The sequence below is a fragment of the Ovis aries genome, chromosome 2 (genome assembly GCF_016772045.2).
Source record: "Ovis aries strain OAR_USU_Benz2616 breed Rambouillet chromosome 2, ARS-UI_Ramb_v3.0, whole genome shotgun sequence".
In the NCBI taxonomy this organism is placed as follows: domain Eukaryota; kingdom Metazoa; phylum Chordata; class Mammalia; order Artiodactyla; family Bovidae; genus Ovis; species Ovis aries.
This window is the reverse complement of record NC_056055.1, coordinates 249,176,123-249,199,811: the sequence shown is the minus strand read 5'-3', so window position 1 is coordinate 249,199,811 and position 23,689 is coordinate 249,176,123. Positions and strand designations below refer to the sequence as shown.

General features: G+C 56.5%; 1 protein-coding gene across 2 annotated transcripts in view; it reads right to left on the bottom strand.

The window, feature by feature from the left end:
* Window positions 1–3,323: 3,323 nt before the first annotated feature.
* The window catches only part of PADI2 (peptidyl arginine deiminase 2), a 54,003-nt gene continuing 33,637 nt past the window's right edge, over window positions 3,324–23,689 (bottom strand). Inside the window, exons 7-17 of one of the 2 annotated variants that reach the window (XM_060411522.1) lie at window positions 20,336–20,401; window positions 18,986–19,164; window positions 16,774–16,877; window positions 15,918–16,029; window positions 15,313–15,420; window positions 13,002–13,153; window positions 11,466–11,610; window positions 10,633–10,726; window positions 8,927–9,012; window positions 7,006–7,134; window positions 3,324–6,385 (exon numbers count right to left, since the gene is read on the bottom strand). In XM_060411522.1, the coding sequence (XP_060267505.1) occupies window positions 6,152–6,385; window positions 7,006–7,134; window positions 8,927–9,012; window positions 10,633–10,726; window positions 11,466–11,610; window positions 13,002–13,153; window positions 15,313–15,420; window positions 15,918–16,029; window positions 16,774–16,877; window positions 18,986–19,164; window positions 20,336–20,401 (1,409 nt within the window). In that variant the 3' untranslated portion in view covers window positions 3,324–6,151. The remainder of the gene's footprint in view (window positions 6,386–7,005; window positions 7,135–8,926; window positions 9,013–10,632; window positions 10,727–11,465; window positions 11,611–13,001; window positions 13,154–15,312; window positions 15,421–15,917; window positions 16,030–16,773; window positions 16,878–18,985; window positions 19,165–20,335; window positions 20,402–23,689) is intronic. The other variant, XM_027965665.2, reaches the window with a different exon arrangement.

The window sequence follows — 23,689 nt, the reverse complement described above, 5'->3', positions numbered from 1 at the left end:
GGGGAGAGAAGCCTGGTAGGCTACAGTCCACGGGGTCGCAAAGAGTCGGACACGACTGAGCGACTTCACGTTTCAAACTATGGTGGAGATAATGAAGACACTGGCGCCTCCTTGAGAAGGTACCACGGAGGCACTGCTGTGCTCAGTGACCCCGACCCTGCAGCAGCCACCGTCACCCACGCCTCCGCCGGAGACTCCTGGGCACTCCCGGGCAAGCCTGGGTCAGTCTCTCGCGGGGTCACTGCTCCTTTCTCCCGGGTCCTGGTGCACACAGGGTTCTGTTTGTGCCCTCCAAGAGTCTGTGTCCCAGTCCTGGGTAAGTTCTGGCGGCTCTATGGTGGGGTTACTGGCGACGACAAGAGGGCTTATGCCACGCCCAGGTCTGCTGCGCCCAGGGCCCCTGCCCCTGCAGCAGACTACTGCTGACCCGCACCTCCTCAGGAGACACTCACACTCAGTTCTGGCTCAGTCTCTGTGGGGTCTCTGGGTCCTAGTGCACACAAGGTCAGGGCTGAACAGGAACCCAGCTGGCTGGGGAGTGAGCCACAGCTGAAAACCACATTGCTCACATCATCCAGGCTTGAGAGAAGGCAGCAGAGCTGGGCTTTCTGCCTGAATATGTCTTTTATCTGGTTGTCCAGCTGGAGGAGAGATAACCACATGCTATCACTTGGTGTCACCTTTCACAATGTATTGAATTATCAGTAACATCGCCATCAGCCCCTTGGAGCTGATGCCCCTTGGACGAGGATCCTGGATAAGTCCTCCTGGGCAGGCAGAGTTTATCCCTGGCTGCTCTTTCACTTGAGGAGGAGGGATTCCACTTCCACAGGCTTCTGGCTATGCCAGGGTGTGGATCAGATCCCATCTGGAATGAAGAGGCTGATATAATGAGGACCCCAATGCCCCTTACCTGGGAACAGAAGACATATTAAAATGCAGAATCAAGTTGTATCCCAGGGAATGGTGACAGGAAGGAGGCTGGAGGTGAGGGAGTTATGTTTTCCCTTTCCATGGTGCCAATGAGGATTCTCTTCCTGAAGTGAGCAGAGGGGACTTGGCCAAAGGCACTCCCTTTGCCAACAGGCCAGTCCTGGCAACGTGGCGGCAGCCACGACACGGGCAAGAGAGCCTCTGGAGGGGCGAGGTGCTGCACATCAGGGCCAAGGAGGGCGATAGCTATCCCCTCTTCCTCCTCTCGGTATTATGCAATCGACTTTTGTCAGCCATTGCCGTCAGTCTAGCTGGATTCTGAGGGTGTAAGGAGTGTACCTATTTCTACAGCTGGGATTCAGCCTGGTAGAGATGACTCTATAACTCTGCCATCCTGTGTGGTGGCTGTGCCCAAGCTTGTTCTCCATCACCTCAGTCATGTACGACCCTTTGCAAACCTATGGACTGTAGCCCACCACGCTCCTCTATCCATGGGATTTTCCTGGCAAGAATAATGGAGTGGGTTGCCATGCCCTCCTCCAGGGATCTTCCCCACCTAGGGATCAAATCCGCATCTCTTGCATTGCAGACTCTTTACCCCCAGCTACCAAGGAAGCCCAATATGGTAGCCACTTGTGGCTACTGAATGCTTAAAATGTGGCTAGTCTTAAGAGAGATGTGATTTAAATATGAAATATATATCAGCTTTCAAGGACTTACTACCAAAAAAGAGAATTGAAATATTAATATTTTAAAATTTTGATTACCTATTGAAATAATAATTTGGATATACTGCTATAAAGAAGACATTATTAAATTAACTGCACCTGTTTTTCACTTTTAAAAGTGTGGCTACCAGGAAATTTAAAATTACATATGTGGCTTGCACTGTGTTTCTATTGGAAGGTGCTGTTCCAGAAGCGTCTGGATAACCTTCAGAAATTCTGAGGTGAGTGAGTGGCCAAGATGTGAAAACACCAGCAGGATGGATTCAGCACACTAGCGTCCCTTGGGAAGTTCCAGACATAGGTGAGTCGGGAAACCCCCACCAAGGATGGGCTCAGGCCATGTTAGTTGGGTATAAAAGGGAAGAATGACCTCAGAGGGCTGGACTTGTGGGTGAAGTCCAGGAGTAAGAGAACTGGAGATTTTAATTTTGCACCAGAACAGCTGTCCAGAAACCCAAGATGGGGCTGAGAGGTAAGAAACTCCCAGGTGCATCCCAAAGAGCTTGAAAGTGGCTTCTAGTTTCAGCAACCGACCAGGTGATTCTATTTTAGGGCCTTAGGAGCTTATTCACAAAGACCTTGTTGATCACGGCTATGGATTTTATGTGTGTGCTTAGTTGCTCAGTCATGTCTGACTCTGCGACTCCACAGACTGTAGCCTGCCAGGCTCCTCTGTTCATGGGATTCTTCAGGCAAGAATACTGGAGTGGGTGGCCGTGCCCTCCTCCAGGGGATCTTCCCGACCCAGGGATCGAACCCAGGCCTCCCCCATTGCAGGAAGATTCTTTACCGTCTGAGTCACCAGGGAAGCCTATGGGTTTTATGCCATGGGTTAAATCGTACATCCCGTGCAGCAACTCCACGTTATGAGAATATGCTATCACTCAGAGCAGTGGGCACACCGGTGCTTTGCCCAGATCCCTTTCTGGTTCTGGGAACCCATTCCCCAGCTCCTGGGACTCTTCTGCTAATAAGCACAAGCTGCAGGGAATTCCCTGGCCATCCAGGGTTTGGGACCCTATGCTTTTACAGCCACCGGGGCTGCGGGTTCAATCTCTGGTCAGGGAACTAAGATCCCACAAGCCGAGAGGACGGCAAAACACAGAGCTACAGCTGTGATCCCTTTAGATGATTGCCTGTGGGCTACAGGTATCCCTTGCCTGTTCAGAGTGTTCAAGTCCCCACAGCCAGCGACTGGCTGCTGCAGGCCATGAGACTTGGCTCCAGATGGAATGACTGAGCTGCCACTTCTGCTCAGAGCGCTCCCGTGACCAGGCTGAGGCCGCGTCTGAAATCACACTCTTGAGCTTCTTCCCTCTTCTGGTCCTGCTCGCTGCACTCCCTCCCTGGTTTCTCCTGGAGTCACTTCCTTAAGTCAGTCACTTGTTCCGAAAAGCTCACCTTCGGTTTTCCTTCTAGAGAACCCCTCCAGAAAACAGTCAGACTTTATTGTGGCTGTTGGTCTTGACCCTGGGCGGTGGCCAGGTAATGCACATCCATTGACTGTGTGGGATTCCACACCCTTGGGATACTCTTGCTGAGAGCCCCGGTTGTGTGTGCAGAAGGGCAGGGACCGCAGGGCCAGGAGAGGGCCTCTATGTGGCCTGCCTCACTCCAGGCCATGGCTCTGAAGCAACCATGAACACCACACCAACAGCCACATGACTTCCCTCCGACCTTTTATTTTGTTGCTGTTTAACAGGCTCTTTCCCAAACATGTTGTGATCTCCAGCATTGCTTCTCGTCCAGAAAGTTGAAACCATGCCCCGCTTCTCGTCATCTTCACAATACCCTCTGCTCTCTTATTTAAAATATTTCATAGTAAAGATCGAAACAGGACCTTGGCTGAGTTTTGCAACACGGAAGTGTATTCTAGGCCTACGTTTATAGAAAGTGGTGGGTGGGAAAGAATGATGAGTCCAGGGATGCTGGGGGGATATCCACGGCAAGGGTAGTCACATGGGTGGGCAAGCAAGATGGGGAAGGCTGTCTGAGGCCTGGGGGCTTCAGAATCATCAGAAACTGCTGACTTATTGATGGAGAGAGCCTTAGAAAATTCTAGAAATACACATCATCTCCACATGGGAAGTGCTCACTTCCCCTTAAGGCAGACTAAAAAAAAAAAACAAAAGAAAAAATGAAAGAAAGCCCCAAAACACACATTAACCAAGCACAAAAACACACAGCAAACTCTAAGTCTCCAGATAAACATTCACAAATAGGCACTTGGTGTCTTCAGCTCTGGGGTTGGAGAAACCTGGGGCTTGGGTCCCCAAAGGCAGGAGCCGCTGTTCCCAAAGCGGGAACAGCAGCTTCTGAAGGCACTGGGGTCCCATCTGCTGGGGGGCACTGGCCCAGCTGGACGGGCAGGAGGCTTGTTTAAAGAAGACCCACCCCCCCTCATCTCACTGCGACAGCGACTTCTGGAAGCTCTGCACCCTGTGCATTCCCTGAATATAGTGAACTGGCATTTCTAAAGAGTGCATCCCCAAAAGGGCAAACGCTGGCCATTTAAATACGGGTGGCTGCCTCCTGGAGGCAAGGGCAAGGGCCAGACGCCATTTGCTACTGGGCCCTGTATCCTCGGAGCCCACCACCGTGCCTGGCACTCAGGCACACAATGCAGGTTTGTTGAACGAGTGAGTAACCCAAGAAGATCATCTCATTCTTCAGGAATCCAAACTTACAACCTTTTCATTGGTTATAAATCAGTTCCTTTTTAACCCTCGAAGTGCAATTATAATTCACTTATTCTCTGAAGTCAGCTGCCCTTAAAGGAAATTTTAAAGCTGACACTCTTTTCAGTGGGAGCCAGAGAATGAATCTGATTATGTCCAAATGAGAGGATTTTCAGCAAATGTACTAAGAAACTTCGGTGGGGCTCATCGGTCCATTTCTAAGGCCAGTAGCTGGCCCAGAACTGGCTGTTGGGGCTGGAGGTTAAGGCAGGGTCTTTATGCCTTGCGCCTGACATCTGGAGAGGAGAGGTGGGTCTTAATTGTGTCCTGTGGCGGGGAGGTCTGAGCGTGGCTGGTGGGGAAGAAGTCCTTGTCTAGCTGCCTGGAGAGACGGCACCAGAGCAGGAAGTGGAGGCCGTGAGAGGAGAGGGGTCGGGGCAGCCAGAGAATCGAGAACCCGGCAGAGAAGATGGGTAACACAGCTCACCCTGGGGCATCTCTGCACACGGAGCTCTCGGGCCACGAGGATGCTGGTGTGTGTGGGGGACTCCCAAACATCTGGGAGAGCCTGGGTCCACGAGAAAGATGAGGCAGGAGCATCTCAGAAGTGGAGACGGGTGTGCTGATAAAATCTGCTGCCAGCGAAGCGTCTAAGCCCGATGACTGGACCCTCGGGGAGCGGGGAGCTGCCAGTGCTGTCTACACTGCAGGGGGCAAGCCAAGGGGCTCTGCGGCAGGCTGGAGAGGAAGGGATAAATCGGGAGGCCCCCTGGACAAAGGGCAGTGAATTTCAAAGGATGATGGCAGTCCTAGGTACACCTGGAGTCCAGAATTCTTCTCCATGCCGGCTGCCTTGACCCTCGGGGCATTGCTACTGGGCAAACTGGTCATCCCAGAGCCTCCTTCCCGTCTCCTCTCATTCCGTTTTGGACAACAGACTAAAGCCTTTGGGGGAAGGTTCTGGGTCCTGGGGTTTTGTTTTGCTTCTCCCATCAGGGCTATACAGACTCTGGCCAAATGTTCAGCTATTTTCAGGGAGGGCAGCGTGGAGGCTCACAGGGGAGGTGACATTGTGGATGCTGAGGCCCTTCTGAGGGAGGGCAAGGCACGGATATCCCACATCCCTCCCCAGTGCTTGGAGGCCCTCAGTGGTGGCCCACAGTCCAGTTCAGGCCGCGGGGTGCTCTGGGGGTACAGAGAGTCTGGAGGAGTCAGGGAGGGAGGGGGGCACCCGGGCCCCTGTGGTGTCAGCCCCGACAGCTGGGTTTCCTCCTTTTTGTTATACAAGCGCCTGACTCAGCTTTGGTTGCTGAGTACTCACTTCAAACATGGCAACTTTGAGTAAATACAGTGCCAGCTACGCAACTAGGTAAGGGGCCAGGCTGCCTCCCCTCACTGAGGCCCTTTCTTCTAGAGATCTTAGTTGATTCTGATAACTGACAATTGGGGCCACCTCCCCCCCCCCCCGCCCCCGCTTCCCTTGCTTTAAATTTCCACTCTTCCATTTAAAATTCACCAAGGAAGAGAAAGCCCTCGAAAAACCAGACCCCCCCGCCAACTCCCATACAAGCAGAGGCCCAGTTTCCTGGGTTCTCTCTCTCCTCCTGACCTCGCTGTGTGGCCCAGGTGTGCCAGGCAACTTCCAGGTCCTGTAAGTAAAAGTAAAATTGAAAGTAGAAATGTTTTTCCCCAAGTTTCCTGATGGCTATCGCTGAAGGGCACCCTGCAATCACACTAAGAACCACAGAGGCTGGCCCGGCCCCAGCACGGCAGCCGCGGGCTGCGACCCGCGCACGGCAGCCCCCGGGCGGCTCAGGGCTCCATGTGCCACCACTTGAAGGCGAAGGGCTTCCGGCGCACGTTGGTGCCGCAGTGCACCTCGCCCAGAAACTTGTGGTAGGCGGAGATGTCGTCCACGAAGGTGCAGCAGAGGCCCAGGGGCTCCAGCAGGGAGCGGACGTGCGTCTCCAGGCAGCACACCTCCTCCACCTGGGGCCCGAACGGCTTGGGGATGCCCAGGTCCTTGTCGAGCACAATCATGTTCACCTGGGACAGGCAGGCGGGGCCGCAGTCACCTTTACTGAGCGCCCGCTCTGCCCGCCCTGTTCCGAACCCTCCAACAACCCAGCGATCTAGTGACTGCGACTATCCCCACTTTACAGATGAGGAAACTGAGGCTCAGAGGGGGCTAAGCACTCCACACACGGCAGAGCTAAGCAGAAAACCTAGCAGCCCGCCCCGTATGTATGTGTGTGGACACACGTGTGCACGCAGCTGTGTGCGTATGCATCGGTGTGCGCACTGCATGCACGCACGGCCGTGTGTTCACGTGCGCATATCCTCATCTGTGTTTCTTGTGTGTGTTCTGTCCTCTTTCTAGCTCATAGGAGGCTCTCCTCTGTAGCAAGAATCTCTCCTGTCTCTAACGGCCTTTTGAATTTACAAAGCACTTTCTACTGTGTTAAGGTGAAGGCTCCCCCAGGATCCCAGGGGGCAACCAGGATGAGCAGTTCTCCCGGCAGGGTGAGCGCCGGGGTGGGAGGCCGCACGGCAGCTGGGCCCGGGGCCTGGGCCTCCCGCTCGGCCAGCTTCAGCTGAGGGGCCCCTCCGGGTCTGGCCCGCCCCTCTGATGGTCTGGGTGAGGCCCAGAGCCCAGAACGCCTCACCATGTTTGGGAAGAAGGCCCTGGCCTGGCGGCTCTTGTCCATCTGGAACAGGGCGGGCAGGTCGATGATGTCCTGTTCCGCCAGCCCCAGCTCCTTCTTGAGGATGTCGCGGTTCCAGTCCAGGCAGCGCTGGGAGACACGGAAGAAGGGAGGGCGGGAGAGTGAGGGGCACCCCAACACCTCTGCCCACCTCACCCCTGCCTGAGGCGTCAGACCTGGGCCCAGCACCCCAGGGAGCTGGCAGGGCCCCTCCCATGCGGGGCCGCCTCTCCCGTGCCCTCCCACCCGCACTGGAGTAACAGAGTGAGCGAGAAGGGGACAGAATCCCTGCCAGAAGCTCACAGGAATGATGCCCATGCTCACTCACTGACCACCAACTACGAGTCAGACCCCAGGTGCTCGCCATGCAGCGCCCCACCGAATCCTCAGGCCGCTCCGGTGGGAGCAATATCAGTGACAATTGATCAATAATAAGAGCTAATACATACGAGTGCCCTACGTGTGCGGTTCTGAGTGCTGGACGTTCGTTCCTTGCTTCAACCTCAGCCTCACGAGGTGGACACTTGGTGTCCCCTTATTAGAGACCAGGGGGCTCGGTGGTAAAGCATCTGCCTAACAAGGCAGGAGACGCAGGAGACTTGCGTTCAGTCTCCAGGTCGGGAAGATCCCCTGGAGAAGGAAATGGCAACCTACTCCGGCACTCTTGCCTGGGAAATCGCATGGACGGAGAAGCCGTTGGACCAGTCCACGGGGTCACAAAAGAGCCGAACATGACTGAGCAGACACATCTTGAGTATCAGAGACGAGGGAAGCTAAGACAGAGTCCTTAGTGAGTGGCCCAAAGCCCCAGTGCGGAAAGCGAGGGGTCACGGTCTGACCTCTGATCTACCTGACGCCAAAAAGTGAAACAGAGAGGAGTCATGATAAAGTCAACTTTCAACCAGCCGTGAGACGGTCGGGGAACTTGGGGAAACTTGGGATTGCTTCTCCAGCATCCACTCCACTCCTCCCCCTGTCACCTCCTGGAGACAGCCGGTGCCCCTGCCTCTTTGATCCAGGGGTCAGTTCAAGGGTGGGCAATAGACCAGGATTAAGGCAGTCAGCATATGAAATTCCTCTGGCTACAAGAATTGGCTCAGTTTGGCACAATCAGAGTGAAATGCAAGGCTTTTAATTGTTGGTGGCATGTAAGACCTCTCTCTTTGTGGATGGTATGGGGGGGTAGATGGAAGACCTTGAGCTGTTGCAACCAAGCTCCTGCCATGAAGGTGCCTACAGAGCCCAAGAAGCGCAGAGATGGAGCCAGAGCCTGGACTGGCCTATGCCTGGAATCCACGCCTCTGCCTGGAATCCACGCCTCTGCTGAACTTTCCACTTTACGAGCCAGTCATGCCCTTTTGTTTAAATATGTCTGAGTTTTTTTTTTTTTTTTTTTAACTTGGTGCTTTAAATATGCCCATGCAAACAAAGAGAGATCTAATTCAACTAAATAGGACCCTGTTGACTGGTTTCTACTTCTGGATATAATTTTGAGATTTAGGGATTCAGAAAGTAGGATTCATCCATAGATAGAAAACTTCAGGAAGCTGTGACCGCTAAAAAACAGAACTTCAGGGCGTATCTTCATGGAAGAGTTTTCCTGGAAGGTCTGTAGTTTCCATATTTTGGTGTCTGTGGGTCTCCCCCAAATGTTGCAGGCTCTAGCCTTACAGGAACTTCGGCTCTTGAGCACCGCTTGATGCATCTTCCTTCCCAGGTCTGTCTGCTTCCAGCCTCTGCGGGCCTGCACGCCCCCCACTGCCACACCGTTCAGCCCCCAGTACAGGAGTGAGTCAGGAAGGCCGGGCCGCCATCCCCCAGGGCGGCCCCAAGGGTGTGACAGGCGCAGCCTCCTCCCTCCCAGGAGGCCCGGCCTGCTCACCTGGAAGTACTGGTTCTCCTGCACGAGGCTCTCATTGGACAGAATCTTGTTGATGGTGATACGCTTGCTGCTCATCCCGCCCAGGCCTGCGGGGGTCAGAGGACAAGGGATGGTCTATGTCCAGCCCGGTGCTCCTCTTTGCCAAGACTCTCGGCTTCTGGGCTGCCTCTCAGGACGAGGCCGCTGGAGCAGGGACAGGCAGGAGCGTGGGAGGGCAGCCCGCGCGGTCGCTCCTTTCCCCAGGGCTGGGCGTGTCACCGGGGCCAGGGAAGCGGGGGGGCCGCTGCCTCACTCTCTCTCTGCCCGGGGGGCGGGGTGGCACAGGAGGCCTGCTTCCAAGGACAAGCAGCGGGCCAGGGGAGGGTGGCAGAAGCAGCGACACCCTCCTGCTCCAGGCCCGCCTCACACCCGGCCCCCGTGCCATGCTGGGCCTGCATCTACCCCCTGTGCCCTCGCGGTGGCCCGTGTGGCTTCTGACTGGTGACCCCCAGCGCTGAGGGAGCACCCGCTATGTAGCAGGAGTCTCCTGGAAATTCACTGCGTTAGCTCAGTAGTCTCCCCCCTTTTCTATCAGGTAGCTTCCAGCATCAAAGACGAAGAAGCGGAGGCGCAGAGAAGCTCCCTGACTCATCCGAGGCCTTACAGCTGGTGGCCGAGCCCGTAAGCAGACCGGGAAGTCAGACTCCAGAGCCTAGCTGTTACCCCTTCCTCCGTGTCTGATGCTGGTCCATTGCGCTTCCTAGTTTTGCAGCTTTTTAGTGGCAAACAGATGGGGGCTGTCGCTGAGCTGGCTCCAACCCCTTGGACGTATTTGTACAAAGACAATAGCTCCTGTACCCTATGAGTAGCTTTGAGGGGTTAATATAGAAAGACGCTTTCAGAAAGTTGAGACTCATGCCTGCCAACCTAAAAAATTCCTATCGGTGGGAATTAAAAAAGGATAGCGGTCTTAAGTTTATCTTGTCCGTCCCAGACACTGGTCACTATCAGGAACACTGCCTTTGGACTTGGAGGGTGGTCATGTATGTAAGTAAGTATCAACCGGTCTGAGGGAGTCAGACTCCTGGGATTAGGTGGATTAGAGATGCCAACCTGAAAAGTGACAAAAGCTGATTTACGGAAAACACTTAAGAAATTGTCACGCGTCTCTAACGTGGGTCACTGAATCCACCTGATCAGCTTCCTTTGTTTCCATGATTCATTTAAGAGCAAAGCTCCTCCCAGTCTGTCTGTCTGAATTAAGGGTCTGAATTAAGCAGACGGTTTCTCGCTCCAGGACTAGCGGGGAAGCCGTCTTGCATCACATCATCAGCTCCTGCCTCCTCCTGCCCCTAAACTGCAGTGTGTGCGCTCTTCTCTAGCGTCGTTTGCAAAACGCAAGGTCCCCGAGTGCGGATCGCACTTCAGTTTTGAACCATTTAACTCTCCTCGGGGCTGGAGATGTCTGAAGTGTCGCACACCAGGTCCCGCAGAGCCACGAGCCACGGGTCGATGATCATAAGGGGCGGTGGGCGGCTAGAGGTGCGGGTGACCACCGCGAGGCCCACAGAGGCCGGGGCCCCCTCCCACCAGGGTGACCCCACGGCCCTGGAGTGGGCTGGACGACCGGAAGTGGAGCTGGGTGTCCGGGACAGCGCTCACCGGCCCCGTGCTCCCACAGGCCCCCCTGGGGGCCCGGCTCGCTGCCAGGAACCGCGGGCGCTCACCTTTGAACATGATGGCCTCCCCGTGGCCCTCCTTCTGCTTCTCTCGGAAGAGCTTGTAGCAGGCTGAGGTGCTGGCCATGAGCATCCGGAATTTCTGCAAGAGACCATCCAGCTGGCCGGTCAGCAGAGGGCAGGTGGCTGAGCCGCGTGGGGGGCTCCTGCCCTGAGGACCCGGGGCCCTGCCTGCATATCGTCTCGGCCACCCACGCTGAGCGGCAAAGGCTGCCTGGCAGGATTTCTCTATTTCAGAGGAGTATTTCTCACCCTTCCTGCCACAGAAATTTTCCTGCCTCAGCAATGCCGTCGAGTTGAAGCTCAGAGTAAAAGGTGACCTTGGACAGAGAGGGAGAGCTTCTCCAAGGGGCCCAAGAAGCCCGGCCATTTGCTCCAGATTTCCAGGGTTATTAAGTTGCAGACATTTCTTTGCACTTCAGAAAACGAAAGAATCTCTCTAGGGCCCCAGGCCCATACGCCATTGCGCTCTAGGGCGTTACAGCCAGTACGGTGGCCGCTAGCCCCGGGGGGTTGGTGGACACTTGAACTCTGGCTGGTCTTGGTGGAGATGTGTGAAGAACAAAGCATACGCCAGATTCTGAACGCTTAGTATGAAAAAAGAATGTAAAACCTCTCACTGTCAATTTTTATAACGATTACATGTTGAAATGCTAAAATTTCAGATTTACTGGGTTAAACGTTTACTGGCCACAGCAACAACATACAAACCAGCTTCAGCCCACTTCCTCCTTCCACCAGATAACCCCCCTGCTGACAAGAGCTGGTAGTACAGGGGTTCCACACTAGCCTCTTCCCTCCAGCCTCAGGGGGCTGCTCACCTTGGTGCCTGGGATGGGGACGAAGGTCATGAATTCATCCACGTGGCCCACGGTCAGCCAGTCAGAGTAGAGCTCCACGGGCGCCTGCACCTGCTGGGCCTGCAGGAAGTCCCGCACCACCCTGGTCATCCTCCGACCACCAGACCTGGGTGGGGTTGGGAGGGGGCAGTCCTTCAGAAGGGGGCCGTGGCGCCTGTCTCGCCAGAGGGCCTGCAGGAGCTCAGCCCCTGGAGCCCTGCCAGGACCCAGCGTGGCATCAGCAGAAAAGCCATGAGGAGGAGCCTGAGTTGCAGAGACACTGGCCCAGGCAGAAAGGCACTTGAGTCCAGAGGGAAGAAGGAAGTGTCAGCTGCAGCCACGGTCTGTGTGAAGGGCATGGAGCCCGGCCTTTAGGCCCTGAGGGTGTCAGTGGGCAGAGGGAGGCCAGCTTCTGTGCCCAGGGGTCCTTCTTGGACTGCTGGAGGGGGCTAAGGCTCAGGCAGAGTTCCAAAATCTGCCCCTGCCTATGTCCCTCTTTGCTAGTAACTTCTCAGTTTCAATCCTGAATCAAGTGACGCCTCTTCCAGGAAGCCCTTCTTGACTTCTAACTCCCGAGGTCTTCAATCTCCCTGTTACCCTCACACTATAACCTGAGACCTTCACAGTGGCTGGAAAATTTGCTTCTGATCTGGCCCCTGCCCATCTCTCCTACTTCACCTTACTCCTCCTTGTCCTGTCTGTGCCAGCAGGTGCTGAGCTCGTTACCACTTGAAGGTTCCGCCCCGGCTGTCCCTTTTATGCGGAACGCTCTTTCCCTTTGATCTTTCCATGGCTGCTTCTTTCTCATCATTCAAGCCTCAGTTTCAGAGTCATTTCCTTAGAGCCACAAAAGCCAGAGTGCCCCTGGCCCACCCCTCTTTACCAGGCGCCTACTCCACCTTCCTCACTGCACCTATCAGCACCCGGAAGGGCCTCACTCAGCTGCTTGCCTCCATGCGTGTTTTCTGTGTTGCCGACACCCCTGCTCACCTCTCAGAACTGTTCCTCCTCTCACTCCTGCACCGCTTCCCTGCCTTACTTATAATCTCATTAGACACCCTCCCATTTGGGGAAGAGGGTCATTTACTTAGTCTCACTTCCCTGGTGGCTCAGACGGTAAAGCGTCTGCCTACCAGGTGGAAGACCTGGGTTTGATTCCTGGGTCAGGAAGATCTCCTGGAGAAGGAAATGGCACCCCACTCCAGTACTCTTGCCTGGAAAATCCCATGGACAGAGGAGCCTGGTAGGCTACAGCCCATGGGGTCGCAAAGAGTCAGACACGACTGAGCGACTTCACTTCACTTCACTTCATGCTAGATCCTAATTCATACTAAGATGTAAAGGTTAACTTGATTTTCTTTCCAAGAATGTCTGTATCTTGTCAGTCATGGGCAGGTTAATTCTCCCAGCCAATCACTCCATGTCTGAGCAACCCAGTCTGCTCCAACAGAAACAACAGCTACCCCCACAAACCCCCCCACCCTCCCCCTTCTCCAGCCCCTCCCTGGCTTCTCTTACAGAGGAAAACTGCTCCCGATGAGGATCCGGCCCAGGGGGTATGTCTTGCCATTCACGGTCACTGGCGGGCTGACCTCCAGGTTCCCAAAGGAATCAAGGCTGGTGACAGGCTCAAAGAGCGGCTCCCGGGTCACATAGCCAAAATCTGGGCCCTGGGCAGGGGGCACACACCTGTGGTTAGTCCCCCGCGGCCAGGAGCCCTTAGTCCCAGCCCAGCCACCCTCTGAGGACCACTTTTCACCACCTTTGGTCTGGCCCTATGAGCACTTAGCTTCTGGGGGTTGCCCATTTGCTTCTTGCTCCCGCTGAAGCATAGGAACTCGGCAGGGGAGGCTGTCTGTGAGCACGTCGGTAAGAGTGTGAGTGTGAGTGTGAGTGTGTGTGTGTGTGTGTGCACGCGCACATCTGAGTCTGCATCCGTCTCTATTCCTTAAACACAGAGAAATACTGGTGATTTCATGGTTGGTCCTTGTTTTGTGCCATTGACATCTCTGTTCCTCCGTTAATGTGAGCAAGAAACAGACGGACCTTTGCTGATGTTAGCTATTGACGGATGGGGGCTGTTTGTTACTACAGTCTTATCAAGTGAAAGCTGACCAATACATGCAAGAACATCAGATAAGTAACATATATACAATTTCAGCCCAGCCCCAATCAGCCATACTTGTGCACTGAGCCCAGACGCAGCCTCAGACTCCTTCTTAGCACAGAGCTCTAACGGACTGCAGTCACATGATACAAGCCCCGTAATGAGTGTGGTAAAGCCCCTGTGGCTCCCTGAATTTTAAGTTTCCTTTCATGAATTTTGTTTTTCGTAAAAAGGTAGGGATCTTGCTTGAGAGCTTGCACTGGGGCTGGAACGAGGCTTGTCTGAAAAACATCCTTGCTAATAAAAATCATAGAGTGAGAAGACGTGGCTTATCCTGGCCCAGCTCAGAGGCTCAAGGGACAGCTGTGCCCAGAGGGGCGAATGGTTGCAGCTTAGCACTTTCTCTCCTGGGAGCCCCAGATGGCAAGGGGTGATCTGCCAGAGGCTGGGGCAGCTGGGGTTTTATAGCCTCATACCAGCGGGCAGGCACGCAGCACAGAGCCGGGCTTGGCCCGGGCCTCCAGGAACAATGCAGCCCAGGGCACTGGTACCAGGCCAGCCTGGAACAATGCAGGCAGGTGGTGACCCAGGAAGAAAGTGAGAACAGGATCTGAGAGGCCTCGGTTCTCAGGCCTGTGGCAACTGCTGACTGGTTTGACTGCCCCTGGACAGTCCATATGAGGACCGTGTCCAGGGCTGGGGAATGAGAACCAGAACAACGGCTAATAATAGTCCTTGTGTCGGGAGCAGCTCGGGTGTCTTAGATCACGCCTTCAATCTTCACAACAAGTCTGTGAGATGGATACCATTGTGATCCTCGTTTCACAGATGAGCATACTGAGGCTTGAGGAGGTTAAGTTGCTTGCCCAAGGTCGCACTGCTGCTAAGGGGTGGAACTGGGACTTGAGGCCAGCTCCATCTGGCGTTCCGGAGCTGAGTGCTCACAGCGCTGGCTCTGCCATCTCCCCGCGATGCGGGGATGAGGTCAGTGAACGCTCTCAAGCGGCAGGTGCAGACTTGGAAAGGGCCGCCTCTGAGCAGCTCTGATGTCTCGTGGGAGGCCGTCCTGCATGTTACTTTGGGAAAGATCCCCAACCTACCTTTTATGCTCCATCCAAGCTCTCCCTGCCTGTTCAGGGCAGAAGGTCAGTACAAAGAAGACTGATTTTGGTTCTGTCCTCATTCAATTGGTTGTTGAGGGCATAAAAAGAGAGTGGTGATGACCTCTAGGATCAAGGGTTAGATTGCTTTTTAAAAAAACCCATGAACTGAAAAATCACAGCCTTAATGAGCTTTGAAGTTGGAACCATGCTTTTCAACAACGGCTTATAAGTTCCCTCCCTGAAATGTATTTTGCTGCAAGTTGGGGGTGGGGGCAGGGGCAGGCCTCTGCCTCCCGCAGTATCAGTGATGAGAGCAGGAAGGGATGTCGGAGGCTACTATTCCAATGACCCATTCTGCAGATGAGAAGACGGAAACAGCGGACTAACTTGCCAAGGGCTTCCCAGGTGTCTCGGACGGTAAAGAGTCCACCTGCAACGCAGGAGACCCGGGTTCGATCCCTGGGTCAGGAAGATCCCCTGGAGAAGGAACGGCAACCCGCTCCGGGGTTCTTCCTGAGACTCCTGGGGACAGAGGGGTGCCCGAGGCCTCACTGCTCTGCCCTGCAGCCCCAGGGCTGCGCCCCGACCCCATCCTGCAAGACAGCCCTCAGCCTCTCACCAGGAGCTGCTTCACCGGGAAGTCCTTCAGGTTTCCGTCTCTGGGGGAGTCCAGCACCACGGGGAAGCCTTTGTGCGGGGCCTCGATGTAGCCAAACTCGATTTCATCCTGCGGGGACAGCGGGGAGAGCCATCCAGTGCGCCCAGGGGGCCTCCGGGGCCTCCCGCCGCCTCCCCAGTCCCCGTGCACACAAGGCTTCCTTCCCATACAGCCTTCCTCAGTCTCTGCACGTCCCCAGCGCGCCTGCACTCACACTGACCCCGCTTTAAACACCGGCAACATCCTGCGTAAACCTCCCTGCGAGGAGCGCCTGAACCTGAGAGCCGTGCTGTATTCAGACTGGCTCCTTCCTGGCTGCTGTGGGGCGCTCCACAGAGAGGCCGCCGGCCACGCGGTCGCCCCTCCCCACGGGCGGACGTCCCGGCTGCTCCAGCCGTCCGCTCCTCTGAGAGGCTGCAGCGGGCCGCCTGGCGCATCTATGTCCCGGTGCGCACGCACACGTGGTCTGGCAGGAGTCGCCCGCGCGGAGCAGCTGCCGCCGGGGTGCAGGCCCTCAGCCGCCTCTGCCGAGTCCTGAGCCGCGCCCTCCCGGCCCGGGGCCTCACCTGGACCCAGCGGTCTCCCCGGTTCATGTACTGGAAGCAGACCTTCAGCTCGCAGTTGGTTTTTTCCACCAGGTTCTTCACCTCTTTCAGGAACAGGTAGTTGTCCTTCATGCTGAGAAGCGCGGGCAAGAGGGGGAGAGCACGGGGGAGCGTGAGGAGGCACAGGCCCGCCACGGCGGAGGCGCGGCGGCAGGCCCCGGGGCCGGGCGTGCTGGGCAGCTGAAGCCCCTCTGTGCTCACCTGTGCAGAGCCTGCTGAGTCAAGGGCCGCGCAAACTCAGCCCTTCCTGCAGTGTCTGCCAGTCATGAACAAACAAAGCGGGGAGGGGAATCCTCACCCTGCCTCCCCCAAGCCCGCCACCTCTGACTCCCAGATTTCCAAGGAACAGCTAACCTAACCCGGAGGCAGGGGATGGGCTCAGGACACAGGGGCCTGTGGCCAGCATCGCCTGCAGGCACTTCTTTCGCCTGCTTCTCGTCACACGGGGGCTCTCTAGCACATAACACGCTCAGTGAAAAGCTGCTGGGTGAATAAGATGAACTGAATATCCATCACAGAGGAAGGTTCCCAAGTCTGTGGTAAGGGCCCAAGGTACGTGAAAGAAAACGCAGCTATCATTTTTAGAGCACAAAAAACTCTGCACCAGGACCTTCATGAATGCTTTGCCTGCTTCATCCCACTTAACCCTCGCAGAGACTCTGTGACGTCACCATCTCAGAGAAACAGAGGCACCGAGAAGTCAAGCTAGTTGCTCCAGGTCACACGGCTGAGAAGTACCAAGCATGAGCCCAGTCTCTCCGCGCCTGAAGCCTTGGCTCTGGCCTCTCTGCCTGTCTGCACTGGGCCCTCCACTTACCAGCACACATACACCGACACGGGAGGCAGCGTGTTGGGGGTCATGATCCACGGAGCGACGCGGAACGTCACGGTGTCCGTGAAGATGGGTGTCAGAGGGATCCCCTGGGCGTGGGAGAGAAGAGGTCAGGAGGTCCTGTCAGGGTGCTTACCACTCCTGTCTAACAAGTAGGTGAGACCAACAACTGCTGTCTGTCCGACTCTGTGACCCCATGAATTGCAGCACGCCGGGCCTCCCTGTCCATCACCAACTCCCGGAGTTCACTCACACTCACGTCCATCGAGTCCGTGATGCCATCCAGCCGTCTCATCCTCTGCTTCCCCTTCTCCTCCTGCCCCCAATCTTTCCCAGCAGTAGTACATTATTGAGCACTTACCGTATGCCAGGTCCTATTTTGACAAGTGAGATTTCACTTCTGCCATACTCAGGGGTACATACTATTTTAATCTTTGTTTTGTAGATGGGAAAACCGAATCATAGACCTCTGACTCACAAACTGTACATAGCTGTCCAAGGTCAAGCGATCAGTAAGTGGGTGAGCCTGTATTTAAACCCGGACAGTCTGGCTGTTGAGCCCAATCTCAACCGCTATCTGATCCTGTTGCATTAGAGTTCTTTTCCTGAAATCGGCTCACATGATGACTGAGTCAGACCCGGCCTTCCTCGGTTTTTGCTCTGGGTACCTTGCTCTTTTCTACATGTGAACATTTTAACGTTACTGGGAGAAATTTTGCTCTGTCCAGATTTTTCTTTAAGGAAAGGTTCGGGAAGCTTGTCCGGAACCTGAGGGAAGATGAGATAAGATTTCTTTGCATGGCTGGCTTTGGAAAGCTACAGGAAGCCGTGTCCTGCCCTTGGTGGGGAGCATGGAGGCGGCCCTTCCAGCACGGGTCTGCCTTCTGCTGGTGTCCGTTGGAGGGGCCGCTCCGAGACCCTGATGGCCAGGCTGCTGTAGGCACTGGGCTTGCAGGAGCAGCCCCTCCCCGCCCCGTCTCGTTATCTCCGTTTTCCTGCCTTTCCCTCCTCCCAGGGACTCGAGAGCACGTTGTGAATGAGTTCCTACAAGCACCGATGCTCACAATCACGCCAGGAAGCAGAGGCATTTGTCATTTCTATTTTCCAGGCGGGGAAACCAAGGCACACGGGGTCAGTTCACTTGCCCAGTGTCTTGTGGGCTCAGACCGGGCAGTCTGACTCGAGCTCCTTCTCATAACCCCGAGGACCAGCTTCACCTGCGGTGGAGCCCACACGTCTCACCTTGAAGTGGTCTAGAGGCGAAGCAGAGGAGCAAGCCCATGTCTGAGGGGTCAGCCGAGCCCTCCCTCTATCTGACTGAAGGGAGGCCTGAGAGCCAGGGCTCTGGGACTGCCGTTTTGGTGAGACGGCCTTACGAGTGGGACGCAGCCTTGGCTGGGGGCACTGCTCCCCTTGGGGGCAGGTACTCGCCTCCTTGCTCAGTTTCTGCAAACCAGGAGCGCACGTGCGCGAGACATCCGGCTGCAGCGGGGGGACGTGGGTCAGGACTGGGATTCAGGGTTTGGCAGCTCCCATGGCGAGGGTGCAGGGCCCGTTAGGGAGGGAAGAGCAGGGCACATGCGGGAGGCTTAGTTTGCTCCTCATGCCAACCAGTGGGTGCCTGAACTACACCCACCCTGGACAGGGACGGGGGCTTCCCAGTGGCTCAGCGGTAAAGAGCCCGCCTGCCAACGTAGGAGCCGCAAGCTGGATCCCTGGGTCAGGAAGATCCCCTGGAGAAGGAAATGGTAACCCACTCCAGATATTCTTGTCTGGGAGATCGCACAGAGGGGCCTGGCTCCTCAACTAACGTCTGATCTCGTTGCATCGAAGTTTTCTTCCTAAAGGCAGCTCACATGATAATCGAGCCAGACTCAGCCTTCCTGTTTCTGCTCTGGGCACCTTGCTACAGTCCACGGGGTCGCAAAGAGCCAGACACAACTGAGTGACTGAGCACACTCACAGACACACACACATACTCTCCAGGGAGCAGGCAGACCTGGGGACAGGCGTGAGGTCAGAGGAACACCCGAAGAGCATCCTGGGGAAGAGGTACAGTGAGGAGGACCCCCAGGGTGGGGCTCGGAGGCCCTGGCGGATGCGTGCGGGTGGTGGGAGCACTTAGGTCTCCAAACCTGGACTTCCTCCAAGGAAAGCCCCTCCGGCCCCCGGAGCCCCTCCCGGCGGAGGCCCCCACCTCGGCCATGTACTCCAGAAGGCTGACGTGGATGGAGACCAGGCCTGAGAAGCCCTCGTCGGGAAAACGCAGGCCTTCCACGAAGAACAGCAGCTCCGCAGAGCCGCCTGTGTACTTGACCACGTGGTAGAGCTTCCGCCGGCCCAGGATGTGGACGTAACGCTGGCCGAAAAAGGGGTCTGGAAGAAGAAGGACCCCGGTCAGGCCCCGCTCCCCCAGCCGACCATGGGGCGGGCTCACCGATGGGGGCACGACAGCAGAGTCCTTGTCCTCTGGACACAGGGACAGCACAAGCGGCAAACGCTGCTGGAAGGGCCGCGGCCTGGTCACCGTCCCAGCCCTGCTGGGCCCTAGCCCTGTGGCCCCGGGCCAGACGCCCTCCCTGGCTTCCCGCTGCCTCGGCTATAAAGTGAGTGAGCTCTCCCCAGGAAGGAGACAGATGAGAGAAGCTGAGCCAGTGATAGCGAAGAAGGGAGTTACTGTTCCCATTTTACAGAGGAGGAGACTGAGTCCCAGAAGGGACAATGGCTTGTCTGGTGCCATATAGCCAGTACGTAGCTGAGCTGGGACTCAAATCCCTAATTCTGAACCCTGACCTCTCCTCCCCTTTATATAAAGAAAACACCCACTTATGCCCTCAGTTCCCCTCCGCACAGTGGAAGCCGTATCAGCATGTGGGTCTCTCGCTGTGCATTTTTCTTTCCTGGTTGCACACGATTGCGGCTGGGAGGAAAGGCCGGTTTCCCCGCACTCCTAGCCCACTGAGATCTCTTGGCTCCTCGCAGCACTGTTCCCTCTGCTCAGAAGGCTTGTCTCCCTCCTTCAGGCTCCTGCACTGCGCCCAGATCCCCAGAGACCAAGCCAGGCATCTGTCTGCAGCGTCTGCACCCCCGTCCTCCCTCGTCCCAGCCGTTAAACGGGCATGACCTCAGTGTTCAGCTGTTGGCCCCCAGAGCCTGTCACTTGCATGATGGCTGAGACAGGCCCAGCCGGGCCCAGCGCAGGTTGTGTTTGATAAAATCTGCCGAATGCACCATGCTCCCATGTCACTCCGTACGGGAGCACTTTCAGGCCAATTCAGAGCACATATACAGTTACTGCTCTCTGACATGGGCAAGGACCTCTGGGGGAGACAGAGAGGGTCAAGAAGTGGCCCCTCGCAAGGCGCAGCTGATGATAAGATGGCACAGATGAGGGAGCATCACAGGAGAGCTCTGCGGTGAGTGAGCTGGAGGGTTACTGGGAGGCAGAGGAAGGGGGCAGGGTGGGAGGCGTCTGAGCGGAGGAAGGCAGCCTTTGAGATGCCCTTGGGGGTGGCAGAGGTGGGCAGCGAGGAGACGCGATACTTGCATTGCCAAACGTGCGGAGGTAGGACCCTATGCAGTCCCAGGAGAAGCTTCTTTATGCCCTGCAGAGCTGGAAGGGCAGAGTCAGGCTCAGCTTAGGACTGTCGTCAACAACAAAGGGAACGGTTAATGAGCAAGCGCCCGAGGGCTGCAACATGTAGCTAGAACAGCATGGACTGGGCGCTCAGTCGGAAGTCACAAAGTGAACCGAGAAGCCAGCGGAGCTGGAGCTCAGGATGGCGCCTCACACAAGACACGGCGCTCAGTCAGGTCTCGGTTATAAACTCAGCTCTCTGAGGGCGGGTTGCCTTAGTGGTTAGGACTTCCAGGGTCAGAGATGCGGGTTCAAGCACCTCTCTGGCTTTCAAGATGCAAAACCCCAGGGAATTCACTTAACCTTCCCGAGTCTCAGTTTATTCATCTGTTAAATGGGAGGCAATAACACTTATGCCATAAGGTGCTTGCAAGATGAAATCAGGAACTGAGGTAAGCTTGGTAACCAAGGGTAATGACCAGTAACACAGCTGGGACCCGCTGGTATTACTGTTATGAGAACCTGTGAATGTATCGGCAGACCCTATCGTGAAAAACTCACGACCTTCTCGGGGGATGGTTTAGGAATAGAAGGCAAAGAACTAACACCTCACCTCCCTTTCTGTGGGGGGGCCCAAGAAATGAGGAAGGCAGACCAAGACTGCGTGTCCCAAGGGGTCTGTAACAGGTCAGTGCGAAAGGTGGCATCCTTCTCACGTGGAAAAGACACGCGCCCTGTGTCCCAACCACCGAGGAGGTCCAGAGGGCTCTGCCTCATTAAAAAACTCTCCTCCAGGGACCCAGGGCCTCCCATGACCACGAGTCCCAGGCTGCACTTGAACTGATGCTGGGAAAGCGGTCTCAGGCCACGAAGCTGACTTGTCTTCCCAGAAAGCTCCGGAAATTTCCCACGGCTCAGGGCTGCGTGTGGGCTCCCCCGGGGCCTGGGAGGGTGGGGCTCTGGCAGGGGAGCCGGGTGGGGTACACGGACGCGTTCTGGCCCACCTGAGTGTGGTCTTTCCTGTGTGTGGCCCACAGTATCTCAGGCCAGCTCGGGGCAGATTGATCGCTCGGTGGGAACAATCAGCCGCTGTCCCCAGAGCCTCCTTCCCCCGTCTCCCATCCCCAGCTGGACGCAGGCCTGCCTCCGCGTGGCCAGCTCCCCCTGCAGGAACCAACAATGCCCCTCTATGGCGCGGCCCACGCGCCTCGGGCTGGCCCCGCCAGCCACCCTGACCTCTCCTTAGCCCCAGGAGGGGCTGGCACGGGGCATCACCCTTCCGGTCAGTGTGGAGTCATTCCACCTCCAAGGAGACTCTGATAGTGTGACCAACTGTCCTGGTTTGCTTGAGATTGAGGGGCTTTTCAGAATGAGGGACTTTTAGTGCAAAAACCAGGAAAGTCCTGGGCAAACTGGGACAAGCTGTTCACTGCAGCCCTGTAGAGGAAGGTGAGGTGCTGACCTGAGATCCAAGGGCAGAATCTGAGGCTGGGGTGCACATTCCTGGGTCTTCCTAACAGCACTGGGGACGCCTGTCCATGTCAATGACTATAATTAAGCATCACAATAACAGCCCCCTGAAAGAAGCAGTTGTCATCCACGGAGAGCGTTCCATGGACCGGCTGCTGAGTGCTGACATGTTTCTTATTTGATCTCTGTTGCCAAGGGGACAGTCAGGCCTCTCCTTAGCCACGAGTGACATCCCACACGAGGTTCCCAAGGCCTGGCCTGCTGAGGAGACTTGCCCACACCTGGGATCTGAACCCCCTGGGCTCCAGAACGGCCTCTCAGGGTCTCTGAGCCCCCAGCCCGGCCCCTGGCCGTTGGGTACATGAGTGACACGTGACATTTGTGTAACACCGCACAGCCTCATCCACAGTGCACTTGGTGTTTGACAGAGACCTCAAGGTGTCGCACAAAAGGAAGAAAAGGAAACCGTGCCACCGATGAATCCCTCTCAGCCTGCTCCTCGGTGCCGAGTGTTCACCTGGGGCTTCGGTTCTGGGGGAGACGGACTCTCCTGGGCTCATCGCTGTGTCAGTGAGGCCGTGCCCCTCTGCAGGATGGCAACCTGATAACACAGCCTGGGGATGGTGGCGCAGCAAAGCGCTCCCAGTGGTGGCTCCTGTCTGCTCGGGGCCCAGCTCGGAAGGCTGGGCAGGGGACGGACGTAATCACGAGCCAGACCTCAGCCTACCGCCACCCTCGGAAAGGCCTCCAGGTCAAGGCCGGGGGCCACTGGTAGCAGCAGGCTGAGTGTCACAATGTGACCTCGGGGGCTGCCCGTACCCCTCCTGCCCGGCCAGCAGCCCCACCCACTGTGGTAACCCTGGCCTGGATGGGGTAAATAGCAACGGCTCGGGCCCCCTGGGGCAGTGGAGCCGGCCTGACTGGGACCTTCCAGCCCGCGGCGGTCACTGCCCGATCCCGGGGCGGATCAGCAGGAGGTCGGGCTTCAGGTGGCAGCTGTCCACTGCGGTCCTGGCAGAACCCCTCCTGGAGGTGAGGGCTCAGGGTCACCAGGACCTGCCCCGGTTCTGAGTGGGCCTGTTCTGTGAGGTGGGTTCCAGAGCTAGGAGACCCCAGGCTCCCGGAGAGACAGGCACGAAGGGCAGCTCCACCCCACACCATGGCAAATCACGGACTATTTTGCTGAGAGAGCTTTTTAACACATAAATCAGAGCCTGACAGTAGCTTGCTTAAAAGCCTCTAATGGCTTTCGGCTGCACTTAGAGTCAATCCAAGCCCTCTCTCTGCCCTGGCCCCTGCCCAGTCCGCTGACCTTGACTCCAGCACAACCCGTGCTGCGGTCTGCTGTCTGCTCCCCAGCGCTCCAGACCGGTTCCCTCTGCTTGTGACACTCCTCCCTCAGCTCAGGGATGGCTGATTCTTTCTCATTGTCCGGAGACCTGGGCTCACTCCCTGGGTTGGGAAGATCCCCTGGAGGAGGGCATGGTAAACCTCTCCAGTATTGTTGCCTGGGAAATCCCCATGGACGGAGGAGCCTGGTGGGCTGCAGTCCACGGGGTTGCAGAGAGCTGGACACGACTGAGCACTCAGCACTTCTCATGGCTGGTTTGGGTCTCGACTCAGACGTCGCCCGCTTGGAGACCCCCCCCAACCCTTGAGGCCGGTGGCTCCCGCCTCTACCTGCTGTCCCCTACTACTTGCTCTGTGTCCTTGCCTCGTCAAGCTCCCTGTGACGTCTCCCTCACAGACTGTCCCCTCCCTGAGGGCAGGGTGCTGACCCAGGGATCCCACGGAGGGGCTCAACAGCCAACCACAGAAGGCATGAGACAGAGTGGGCAGCTGCGGGCATTAGCC